The 13,681-nt window shown below is 39.3% G+C and overlaps 1 protein-coding gene across 1 annotated transcript; it reads left to right on the top strand.

The window, feature by feature from the left end:
• The first annotated feature begins 7,136 nt into the window (after positions 1–7,136).
• Positions 7,137–8,090, top strand: LOC105309345 (olfactory receptor 56-like). The gene has a single exon (XM_011385471.1). It carries the CDS (start codon positions 7,137–7,139, stop codon positions 8,088–8,090), a length of 954 nt encoding a protein of 317 aa, XP_011383773.1.
• The last annotated feature ends 5,591 nt before the right edge of the window (positions 8,091–13,681 follow it).

The following is a 13,681-nucleotide window of genomic DNA, read 5'->3' as shown; positions in this document are numbered from 1 at the left end:
AAAGGGTAAATATCCAAAATATGTAAAAAGCTCATACAAATCAAGAAAAACAATTACAAAAAACAAAAACAAAAAACAAACAAAAACAAAGAATCCAATTTAAAAAATGGGCAAAGAACTTGAATAGACATTTTTTCCAAGAAGACATTCAAATGGCCAGCAGACATATGAAGAGATGCTCAATTTCAGTAGCTACCAGGGAAATGCAAATCGAACCCACAATGAGATACCACTTCAGACCTGTTAGATGGTCTATTATCAACAGGACAAGTAATGACAAGTGTTGGAGAGGTTATGGGGAAAAGGGAATATTTATGCACTGCTAGTGGGAATGTAAATTGGTACAATCACTATGGAAAACAGTATAGAGGTTCTTCAAAAAATTTAAAATAGAATTATCATATGACCCAGCAATCCCTCTTCTGGGTATTTATCCAAAACATTTGAAAACATTTCTTTGTAAAGATATATGCACCTCGATGTTCATAGCAGCATTACTCATAGTGGCCAAGACGTGGAAACAACTGCAGTGTCCTTTGGTAGATGATTGGATAAAGAAGATGTGGTACATATATACAATGGAATATTACTCAGCCATAAGAAGAGATGAAATACTGCTATTTGCAAAAACATGGATGGATCTTGAGATTATCATGCTAAGTGAAATAAGCCAGACAGAAAAAGTTGAGAACCATATGATTTTACTCATATGTGGAGTATCAAACTGAAAGCAACAAATAAACATGACAAACAAAGAGAGATTTATGGACAGACAACAGTTTAGTGGTTACCAGTGGGCAAGGGGAGTTAGATAAGGGTAAAGGGAGTCAAATATATGGTGACAAAAAAGTATTTAATTTTGGATGGTGAACCACAATGCAATATGTATGTGTATAATGAATTATTAAATTATACACTTTAAACCTATATAATTTTATTAACTAATGTCACTCCAATAAATTTAATTAAAAATATAATTTAAAAAAAAAGCAAACATGATATATGTGTACGTGATAGGCATTGCATTGAATAGCTCCCAGCATGAAACCTCAGGGGTGGAAGATGTAGGTGAGATGAGTGTTCAAAGAGAAGCTAATTTGATTTTCTGAGAAATCAGCCAATAGGCTGAGAATGCAAGTCATGAGAACACGTGAAAACAGACCCATTATCCTTGGGAAGGTTCAGAGTAGCCAGTGGAAGAAGACCAAATAGATGGAAAGATTATTTTATTTTTTTAGAAAACTGTTTCACTAATTCCAGATCCAGAGCTCCAGAGCCCAGGTGAGTAAAGGCTGGGAACAAGACACCACAGGCCCACTATTAGAAATGGTTCTAATCCGTGTCCTGCAGGTCCTGCCTTCAACCCTGTAATTACCTCAGTTCCATGAGAGACTAAGACAGCCACACTGCCCCTCACAGGATGTCAATATGTCTTTCTCATCAGTATCCATACAATACATGCTTTTATCTCATATATGAGCAGAGTTTCAACATCTCTCATATAAAAGGATCTCAAAAGGTACTTGTGGTTGTAAGAGGTAGTGACAAATGAGCAACCCTGCAATCACTGGCCATTGGGGTAACAGACACTTGAGAGGTTGCTTTGTTTTTTATCATTCACGCAGCTGTTTACATTTTGTAAGTGATAGAACAAGTCATGATGACTTGTAATGATGGAAGGAACTGTTGTGAAGGTTATGAGGATTCAATTAGACAACACACAGAGAGAGCTTAGTAGAATACTGAGCACTTAGAAAACACTCTATAAATGTTTGCTACTGTTATTTGAGGTGTTGTTTAACCCACAACAAATAGAGTGCGATAAGCCAGGGCATAGCTGAAGTATACAGATCAACTCAGGCCAATATCAAGACAAACTGTGCTTGTGCGTGGAGCCTATACGATTGTTAAGGTTTGGAACTAGGTCATCTCCTCCAACTAGAAAATATGCATCCCTTAGACTTTCCATGTGTCATACTTTCATTCATGCCAGCAAAATTGTCTTATATTTGATGACAGTTACAGTGCCCGGTTAGCTTGCCACTAGGACTTCAGGGTTATAACTAATCCCTTAAGTTTATTTTATGGGTATCAGTGTTAACCTCGCACACATCTGAAGGTGCTTCTAATTGAAAATATTACAAAGTAAACAATATGTACCTTGCTGATGGTTAATTTACACACACACACACACACACACACACACACACACACACACACACATACACACACACCCCACAGTCACTCCAACTTGAATTTGGTCACCTCAATGAACTATCTCTTAAGAAACTTATTTTCCCACCTAGGCCACCCGCTGGGGTTTAGGAAAGGTAGGTGGAGGCGGATGGGAGTTTACATCAGTTATTATGGAAATGGCAAAAATCCAGCAAGAGCTCTTAAAGGAGCAACTCCAAAGTCATCTGGAATCCAGAGGAAAGGGTTGGGGTCATAACCTTGAATCATCAGATATCACTTTCACTGTCCATAATGTTGAAATGATAACACACGTTATTTTCACTCACATTGTGCTCTTGAAGATTATGTGACACAAATAAGTAAAATCACATTTGTCAATGCTAAAATTTAGTACAAATACAATTCAGTGTTTGGACCTTGAAGCAGAACTATGTGAATGTCTATAACAGACCTGCCACAGCTCCCTTGTGCAACTTGCTCAGAGCAGAGCACAGGGCAGGCAGCCAGGACAGCAGATAGGCCTCAGGGACTGGGATGACCCTGCATCTGCTCTCACAGGGCCCTTTGGGAAGAGATGACATAGAAAAGGCAGGTGATGTTGCTGTCATTGCAGAGATTGCACAGAGAAACAAGTGTTTACGTTAGCTGGTGGAAATCCAAAAGGAAGGAGAACTTCCTGAGCATAAAAACCTGTCTCACTAACAAGTTCTGAATTTTCCTGTATAGATGGCAGCAAAAAATGGTCAGTTCTGTCTACCTGGCTGGATTCACACAAGAAAATGGACAAAAGCAAAAAACTGCATATCTTGGAAAGCTATGTATTTGCAGATTCAAGTAGAAAACTAAGGTAAGGTGAGAAAAAATGATCTCCTTAATGACATAACATTGAATTTGGTTGCATTTAACAAGTGTCATAAGCAATTCTACTTCAGTGATGTCACAAACCCATTCTTTTGACTAAGATGAAAAGTATTTCACTAACGAATCCAGTTTCAGATAGGTTTGACAAGATGTTTTTGTTTCATTTCAAGGTGCCTGTTCAGATGACTGCCTTTAAACCAGAGAAAAGAAGCAAACCATGGTCTCCTTTTCCTATTGATGAACTGACTTGGAAGTGATATACTGAAGAAATTTCCCAGAAGTGATAAAATTCAGACTACTTAATTTTGAAAACCTCTTAAAATCAGTCATGAGAGGGTTTCTCTAACCACGTAATGTTCTGTAAAGGGAACAATGTTCCACACATCAATTGGTTAGTCAATAACTAATCAGAAAATAACGAAGCCCATCTCCTTGAATGCTGCTGACATATTTTCTTTTCAAATATATTTTCCTCATTATCTGGAAATTATGAGAGAAAATAGAATTTGATTTCTCTGTGAAAGGGAAGATGAAAATGAGAGACTGAGCATAAGAGAATTTGAGCAGTGGTCCCATAGGAAATTATAGCAAAAGATGTAAGAGAGTTGACAATTAACTAAGAAAAGGACATAGAAAAGGATGCTAAGTGAAAGAGTAAAATTTAAATAAGGGAGATTGTAGATGCTTTTTGGAGACTAAATGTGTGACTTTATGTGGTGAGTGGAATTGCAGTCATAGGAGTGTGGATAAAGGAGAATCGATATAGGACAGTAGAGACAGAGGACAAAGTGCAGATGCTGATTATGTGGTGCTCGAGGATGGGTGCCAGGGATGTCTCCACACCCTGCTTCTCTGGAAGTTGATCTCTGAGGCCAATGATGCCTCTTTCAGAGGTCCATGTCCTCGGCTCCTGGCTTTCTTTCCTTCCAAGCTCAGTGCCTGCTCACAGAGCACAGCCTATCAGATCACAAGGCATGCATTTCCCAGACCTTTTGCTGAGAGGAGTTTGTCAGGGAAAGGGTTTTGGAGCAAGAGGGCACCATGCCCTTCCGGGATACAAAGAAAGTGATTTACCAACAGGCCGAGGTTGGAAACAAGATAAAACTCAGGATGAATGTCCCATCATTATCCAAAGAATTTACTAGCATGTGAATTCACCAGAGATGCTAAGGGTGAGCACATTCCACTCTGAGAAATGAACCTGTTAACTACGTTGGTCAGGACTGTAAGCTATGGGAAGCAAAGGTCTGAATCTATACATGTGTTACTATGAGGGTTGAGACCCAGAGAAAGAGAAGTTGCAGAGCGGGCCATGATAAGCAGAATCTACCATAATCATGCAAGCACCATGACCAAGTCTTCTATTGTGCCCCTGCTGATCACGCCACTTTGCAGCCCAAATGAAATGATTCATTTCCTGGACACTTGTAAATGAGACGGTTATCAAAGCAATCTGTGAAGACACATAAAATTCCAAAATATATTGCCACATATATTTACATATTTTCATTCAGCTAAATATGGATATCTTTTAAATGGATGGACATTTTTAAAGTCTTATGAATGATAAAATTTATAATATAAATATAATTGAAATGCATTAATATTTAGAGTATATTTTATAGAATGAAAATCCACATGTAAACTATAACAAACTAATAATTTAAAAAGTTGAAATTAGCTATAGTCACAAATTTCTAAACATTTCTTCTCAGTCCTTATCTATGAGTATATTTTATGCTGATTTAGAACAAGTTCAATTTTTCCTAAAGGTCATTGAAGTAAAAAAAATTAATGTGAATAAGTTAAAAATAACTCAAGAAATCATTTAAAGTTATGCAAATTGTCAAAGAAGTCGAGGTAAGAGCAGATCTGGGCACAGTCCTTCACTATTAACCAGATGGCTGATCTGGGACTATTAAACTTTTCTGAACTCTAATTTCTTCTTCATCACTAAAATAACAGGGAGATAAAAAATTACTGGGGTGAAGAGTGAAGTAGATTTTCTGAAGGTGGCTTCTAACTCTAAACTCTAAAGTTTCCATAAAAATACTACAAACGTGGAGGATCTCTGTGATAGGCAATCTCAAAGATGGCTCCCAATGGTCCATGCCTGCCAGTACTCATGTCCTTGTGCATGCTCCCCCTTAGCACTTACTACTTCTGATATCAAGATACAAAAAGGTTGTGACTTCCCACTTGCTCTCACACTCTGTATCTCTCCCTCTCCCTCTTTCTCCCTTTCCTTGAAGGAAGCTAGCTACCATATTGTCAGCTGCTTCATATAAAGGCAAGGAACTAAGGTCCTCAGCCCAACAGACAAGAAGGGCTGAATTGCACCTGCAAACAACACTGAGTGAGCTTGGGAAGGATCCTCGAGTTGAGAATTCAGATGAGAGTGCATCACCAGCACCAGAGACCTTGAGGCAGAGGCAGCCAGCCAAGGTGCGCTTGGATTACTGATGGAAAGAGCCATGAGGTAATAAATGTGTTATTTTATCTTAGGATGATTATTATGTCATAATAGATAACAGACAGAATCTATTAAAAAAAAAAGATCACTTCTATTTTGGCAGGGCCAAGAATCTGATCTATGCAAGGGAAGTGAGACTCTGCTCTTCTGGGTAACCAGGAAGATAGGCTCCATTTGATTCAACAAGTACTGACAGCATCACCATTGTGGTCAAGTAAAGGGGTAAAGGAATACAAACAGTATCCCTGCTGAGAACCAGCTTATTGTCAGTGTGCAAACACAAATTAATTTAGATGTGACAGGGACTGGCAGCTGCTTACCAACCTACTTCCTCTTCTCCCTGTGCACTGAGCTAGAAACACTCCCAGCCTCCCCCGCCCCGCCGCCCCCAGTAAGGCATGGCCATATGACTGGACCCAAATGCTAGAGGAGGGCCCGTGCAGCACTTTTGGGCTTGGCTCATTAACAGGTTCGTACCTTGTCTGCTGCCGGCTCAGAATGACCTCAGAAGTCAGTGTTGTAGATTGTAAACAAGAAGATGACAGGAGCTTGGGTTCTGAAACTCCACTCAGAGGAGGGCCACCTGCCCGTCAACATCTATTTTGGACTTCATTGACGAGAAATATACTTCTGATATCTTAAGCCACTGAGATTTGGAAGACTATCTACTACAAGAGCTAGTATTATCCTCATAAATAAAGCACAAACCAGACAAAGCTACATTTAATAAAACACTACTATGAATATACTTAATGAGGATCTGAAAGTGGGCTGTAATTCAGAAAAAGGCTAGGACATGATTTATTACTTCATGGCTCTTTCCATCAGTAATCCAAGTGCACCTTGGCTGGCTGCCTCTGCCTCAAGGGCTCTGGTGCTGGTGACCTTGGAAAACCACTTAGCTTTTCTGGGCCAATTTCTGAGACACCCTTCCTTTCTAAACACCTACAATCCCATAATGCTAAGTCTCAAATTTGATGGTTTAGTTTTTTAAGGCTCCGTGAACATAGATTTTTGCCATCATGCAATTCCCCTAGCTTTTGAAAAATGAAGACTGCTTTGCATCTCCATTGTGCAAAGTGTCATCTATATTTTTCCATTAAAACATCTTTCATATTTTTTCACATGAGTCTTTCACTACTCGTCATCAATAAAGTTAAAGGTCTTTGATGTCAGAAATTATTCTTTATTCATCTTGTCTCCCTAAGACTGAGCACATGCTGACAGATAATAAATGGGAATATGTATGATTGGAACGAATGCCACATATTTGTCACAGGTTTAAGGGAGGGGACCAGCACACAGGAGAGAGGGGAATGAGATGGGAAGGAAGGGAGGTGGTGGTATTGAGTCCAAGCTTATACTACTAGATGCAGGATGGACATTTACATGTTTTGTGAATAAAGTAGGTGGAGGAGTGGTATAAGATAGCCTTCTTAGCCATAATAATTGGCTAAAAGGATGTTATTTCCAGAAATATCACAGCCTTCTGATGCTGATAAAAGTAAGAAAAGCAAGAGCTTAGGGAACAGAATCCAATACATCTATATGATTTCTCCAATTTTGGCTTTTCTCCTGGATCGATTACTTCTAACACAGCAGAGACATGGATCAAAGGAATGAGTCTTCCAACATGGATCTCATCCTCTTGGGTCTCTTCCCTGGTATAAAACACGTCCACTTCCTTGTTTCTGCCATCCTCCTGATATACGCCATGGCTCTCTCCATAAACTCCATGCTCATCCTCCTGATCTGGGTGGATTCTCGCCTCCACACCCCCATGTACTTCCTGCTGAGCCAGCTGGCTCTCATGGACCTGACATTAATCTCTACCACTGTACCCAAGATGGCAACTGACTTCTTCTCAGGGAGGAGAAACATCTCCCGAGGGGCCTGTGGAACTCAGATCTTCTTCTTTCTGACTCTAGGAATCGCTGAGTGCATCCTCATCACCCTCATGGCCTATGACCGGTACATAGCCATCTGCAACCCTTTGAGATATGCCCTCATCATGAACCAGAGGGTCTGTCTGCAGATGGCTGCCACATCCTGGGCTGTGGGCGCTCTCACATCCCTCGCACACACAGCCTATGCCATGCATTTCCCCATTTGTGGTTCTAGAGAGATTTCCCATTTCCTCTGTGAGGTCATGGCCATCCTAAAATTGGCATGTGAGGACATCTCTGCCTACGAGAAGGCTGTGGTGATGACAAGTATTGTGGTACTCCTTGTCCCCTTGTCCTTCATCCTGTCTTCTTACTCTTTCATCTTCCTTGCCGTCTTCCGCATACAGTCCCCCAAGGGCAGGAACAAAGCCCTGGCTACCTGTTCCTCCCACCTGACTGTGGTGAGCCTCTACTTTGGTCCAGCCATACTGGTCTACATGAGGCCTAGTTCTTACCACAGTCCTCAACTAGACCAGGTTCTCTTCATGCTCGGTGCCATCCTCACCCCCATGCTAAACCCCCTCATATACAGTCTGAGGAACAAAGAGGTGCTGTGCGCTCTGAAGAAGGTGTTGGGATGTTGCCTAACATCAAGTCAGACCACAAGCACATGATGGGTGTTAATCACTAGCTCTGCTTCAGTCTAAATCAGCCCTGATCTGATGTCCAGATCTTGGTTCTGGTCTTGCCATACTGGAAACTGCAGTGGGACCCCTGGTACCCCAATTCAGCTCATGTATACATACATCTGGTAATACATGCATATCTTCCCCAGGCTTCCATGAGAAGGTCAGGCCCACATGCAGACTGTGAGCCTCCAGGAGTTAGGCACCATAGCATTGATGATGGTGGTGGTGGTGGCTATGAGGATGGAGGTAGCACATATGATGACAGTGTCCTTGGAGTGGCAATAGTCTAGGTGGAGGAGGTAGTAACCATGATGATGATGAAGTTTCCCCAAGAAAGGGAACTGAGTCACTGATACTTTGTTCAACCACAAAGAAGATAAGTGTCATCTCCAGTCCGTGAAAGTCCAAAAATGTTCCAGGTTTCAAAAGGTCCTTAAGAAAAAATAAAAACTGAATTGGATTCTTGTTTCCTAATCCTTAAAATGAGGAAACTATATTATAAAACTAAAGAAAAAGCCATTGAAATTATTAAATTTTAAATACTTTTATTTTACTTAAAATTTCAGTTATTTCTTGATATTGTCTCTTCCATTATCAAAAATAATCCATGAAGATTTTTTTTAAGTTTCAACCGTTTATTTTTAAGAATACATTATTATAGTGGACTTAATGGAAATGGACATTTCCATTAAGGTTTATATTAGTAGAATAAAGTTGAATATTTTGTATATGTCTAGTTACTTTTTGCCACATAAACATTCACATTTCAGCAGAGAAGAAAACAGAGTGAATGTAGCTGAATCTATAAATGTGGAAATACACTGTCTTAAAATTTCAACCTAAGGGCTTTAAAATTTACTAGTATACCCATCACATTTTAATTGGTTTGGTTGGGTAACTGAACTAGCACAGTGGAAAATTATTTAGACACAGACATTTAAAATTGGAAGGAAAGTAAGGGATAAGAAATGTACTAAGAAAAAAAAACACAAAGAGCTGGGAATTAGAAATTGTATGCTAAGTCATCCCTAAATCTCTGGAAAACAAAAGCATAATTTCTTTTTAAATCCAAAATAAGTTGAGGATTATGCTGAAGATATGTTTTCATCTACAAAATACATACATAACAAAATTTTAGGACATTCTTCACATGAGTGATTATTGTAAATTTTCTGTGCAAGGGAGAAATGCATGTGCCCTCAAGGTGCAGGGCAGGGAGGGTTGGGGAAGGTGACAAACCAGAAATATTTTTGAGTGACAGGGCAGATAAACACAAGGACATGTGGTCAAACCCAATACATATTTATTTGGGATTCAGCTGACTGGGTTGAGCACTTCTATTTCTGACAACAAAGCTGAATTCCTTGAACTTCTGTTTTTCTCCCAAAACAAACATTCTATTCCACGAAATAAAATGACAGGAAGAAGTTTATAAATGTCCTACCTAGCAGGTTCAAAATATACTTAAAAGCTATTCTACTTCAATTTATTTCAGGGAAGGGATACCACAGTTTGGGAAAAGTATTATAGCATGGCTTATGTCTCATGAACCATGGAAAGTGCTTGATCCCCCAATGACCAGTGTGCAAAGCTATCTTCCACATTTGGGAGCAGAAGTTTCTTGACTGGTATTTGGGCTAAAAAAAGGTGAGATCTATATTTCTTACTTGCTTCTAGAGTCAGGTGCCTTCACACAAAGCTGTGTAAGTGCCCTTTTGTTCCGTGCAAGAATAAAATGAAGCTAAACATATTGACTTGCTTTTAAGATAATAAAGAAAAATATTGGAAAAAGACAATCCCCAGGCAAACATCTCAACCATTCCTTCACTGTCACCAATGTCACATCTCCTGTCCACAGGGTTCTGGTAAATGGTAATAAGGACATATAGATACAAACACACACACACACACACACACACACACACACACGCGCGCGCGCGTGTGTGTGTGTATGTAAAACAAAGCAATATGATTTAGTATATTTTGCACTCTAAGGAAAATAACTGAAAGTTTTAGTTTGGTGCTCTTGAGCATTTTTTATTCCATCTTCTGACATTTAGTGGTTAGACACTTATTTTTTATGTCTAATATTGATTTATTCCCACATCGACAGTTAAGGATACAGACAACCAAACCAAGCAATTCATCCTTTCATTGGAGTCTCAGAACAGAAGTCATCTTCCTTAAGTCCAGAAAGATTTAATGATGTGTCCTACCTCTGTTCTCACTAAGAATATAAATGCTAAGAGCTAACTTCCTAATGTTGTATTTATGTGGTGCTCCAAAGCTGAATGATCCCAACTGTATGGATATTTGCTATTATGCAAACAACAAATCCAGTCAATTGAATCTTTCCAACTGCATCACTTCCCAGCATTGTGTACCTAGAACTGCTCAGTGAGGGGATAAGACATAATTATATGGGGGTGGCGGGGAAGTGGCGGGGAGAAGGATAAACAGCTCCCCTGTAGACAGACCCAGAACCACATGATACTCAGGACCTTTCTGTGCATAACCATTATGCTTTTCTCCCAATTTTTCATGTAGCATCCTTAACTTTGAAGATTTCATATCATTCCAGAGATGCAATTACAGAATTTTAAATGGTAAAACTCATCAATATCAAAAAAGATTTGAACCAAAGGATCATTTTAAAACTAGAAGGAAAGTTAAAGACTCACACTGAGGGAAACAGAAAAACTGAAGAAGAAAGTAGGCAGTTTGAAGATATATTTTCTCTAATGTAACACTGGATGACTTTTCTAAAGGTTTTACACTAGACTCACATTTAATCTATATGACAACAGTGATAGGATTACAAATCAAAACCACTTGAGTTACAAATACAGAACCACCAAATTGCTGCCACAGCTTATTTTTCTGCACACTCTGTCATCCACAAAAGACGAACCAAAGCATAGACTGGTACATCCAGTCTTGGGGAGCATCTGTCAGCTCAGTTCCTCCCATGGTGAATTATCAGAGGAGCTGGCACTCCTGGGTCATGTCTGAAACACCCTAAGATCGAAGCTATGTTGTTATAATTTGGGTGTGATACAGGCATTTTGCCAAGAACACAGTCTTTTAAACTTGAGTTGCTGTGTTCACCAACCAAATAGCTATTTAATAACAACAAATGAAATAAAATATCCACACATTCAAAATGTCACACATTTGAATATACCTAATAAATATAGAGTTAGAAGTAAAAAGTTCACATTAACAAAATGGAAATGTAAGAATTTATAAAATCACAGAGTCTGTTTTCTTCCTATCAATTTTCTGGTGCAATTGGTTAAAGTCAAGACATGAGGCAAGAGAAGAAAACAGTCAATGTAAAACTCACTTTCCAAAGCTTTTCTCTGAGGACTTCCCTGCTTCCTCAATTTCACTCATCTTCTTTCCAGATTGTTACGGTCACTCAAAGCACAGTCTTCATTCTCTTTCATGCAGCCTGCACCTCCTTCCTTGCCCTAGCTTCATTCACCACCAATGTCAAGACAGACTCCAAATTTTCAAGAAAGAGGAAGCCCTCCCAAATAGGCTGTAGAGCCCATATTTCTTTTATTTACGTCTTACTCACTAAATATTTTCTCTTGACTCCTGTGTCTTCTGACTGATGTAGAGCTTCTACCCTTCCAAGGGTCTGGGCAAAGTGCCCACTGAGTGCTAGTTTAGAAGTGACTTGATGGCCCCAAAGCTCATGTTTGTGTCATGTGTTCCACTACTACTGCTCTGATGCTGGCTCATATTGACTCATAAAAGCCAAATGTTAAATTTCCAATACTTTAGCAAGTTGATTGTTAAATCATTGGTAGTTTAAAATTGTCCATGATGAAAGCATTTAGACCACAGGAACTGGCAAACACTACTAATTGGGGCTTTTTAATTCTGTTTTGAGCTTTTTTAGGGCTAATTTTCCAGCACATCACTCTCTGTACTGGTGCAGACTATGAAATCACTGCCCTTATGATACTCATTTCTGAAGATACTCCTCCAAGACAGTGTTTTTGGTTTCAGGTTTTGTAAGTTTTACATCGCATTTCCCCCTGCCACCACAAGTAGCCCCCTATCTCTGACACAGGGACATGATCCTAGCTAACATTTTCTGACTGCCAGTGTGCTGAGACCCTACTTTTTTGTTCAGACTATATTAAATCTTTAACCACAGAGACCACCCACATCCAGGGGGGATAACAATATTTTTTCCTCTTTGATGCTATATTCACCCCCATGTCAATACTCCTCATCAACCATCTAAGAGCCAAGGAGCTGCTGACAGTTCTGAAGAAAGCATTCAACATTTAAAGAATACATATGATAGCAACTGTGAGCCCACATACCCAGAAAGCTCAAATAATCCCATGCAACAGGAAGAAAGATTTAAAAAAAAAAAACAAACTACCAGGGACATCATAATAAAATTGCTTAAAATAAGAGATAGATGATCTTAAAGCACCCAGAGAGAAAAAGAGACATTACATATAGGACCAAGAGAACCAGAATTACAGGAGACTTTTCATCAGGAACAATGCAAGTCAGGAGGCAATAGACCAATGTCTTTAGAGTAGAGAAAAAAATTTGTCAGCCTACAATTCTATATGCAGCAAGCATATCTTTTCAAAATGGAGACACAATGTTAGCAAAAGATGGCAGAGTAAGAACTCCTTAAAATACATTTTACTCCACAAAAGCAATTAATACACTGGAAATTTTCCCAGAGTCAACTTTCCAGAATTCTAGAAACTAAAAAAGTCTTTCAAAATCCAAGGCATTTACTCAAGAAAAATGGCTGAAACTTAGTAAAGTCAATGAGCTCTATGGCCCTTTAACTTGTCTGTTCCTACTCTCCTTTCTCCTATTCTGCTATATCCTTGGAAACCAATAGCCTGGCCAGCAATGATGGTGGAAAACAGCAGCTGGGCAGCCACCAAAGGGGCAAGAAAAGATCAGATCTGTTTCCAAGCTCCATCTCCAGAGAATGATCATTATTTAATTTTTTGTTGATTCCCTAGAAGACCCACTAGCAAGTCTGTCTTCTCTGGATCTGATTCAGCACTCATCTAGTACAAACAGTCCCATAGGCATTTGAAAAATAAAACAATAAAAGACTAAACATCATAGCTGCCAAAGGCAAGAGACAGTAGTTGGGGGAAAACTTGCTAACCAAATGCTTTAAAAGTAACCATGGAGAATGAGATGTCCATAGAAGACTTTGAAAAGGTCTGACATATTCCTGGGAGTCTTGAAGGCCATGTGTATTCACAGGCCTAGTCACATTCCCCGAGCTGTGTGCTTGCTCAGGAAAGACCTGAGAATGCACCAAGCACCCCCTCTGGCTAACACTGAGGCTCAACAAAAGCAAGAAGTGAAAGTTAATGTGGGATTATATACTGCCTGGGATGCAAACTGAAGCCCACAACAAAGACTGGGAGACTTGTTGGTTATAGGAACTTAAAGAAAATTCTTACAAACATTAGCTGGCTTTAAACTTTGTGGCCACATATAACATAGGATACAGACTTTATAAAATTAGTCCAGGAAAGTCACTAAAAATAAACAACAACTCCCACAGC

This window comes from Pteropus vampyrus, unplaced genomic scaffold (assembly GCF_000151845.1).
Source record: "Pteropus vampyrus isolate Shadow unplaced genomic scaffold, Pvam_2.0 Scaffold723, whole genome shotgun sequence".
NCBI classification, from domain to species: domain Eukaryota; kingdom Metazoa; phylum Chordata; class Mammalia; order Chiroptera; family Pteropodidae; genus Pteropus; species Pteropus vampyrus.
Note: the sequence above shows the minus strand (reverse complement) of the source record. Positions and strands in the feature narration are given on the sequence as shown.

What these genes read in the sequence shown, in the direction of transcription:
- LOC105309345 (XM_011385471.1), top strand. Translation starts at nt 7,137, where the DNA reads ATGGATCAAAGGAATGAGTCTTCCAACATGGATCTCATCCTCTTGGGT.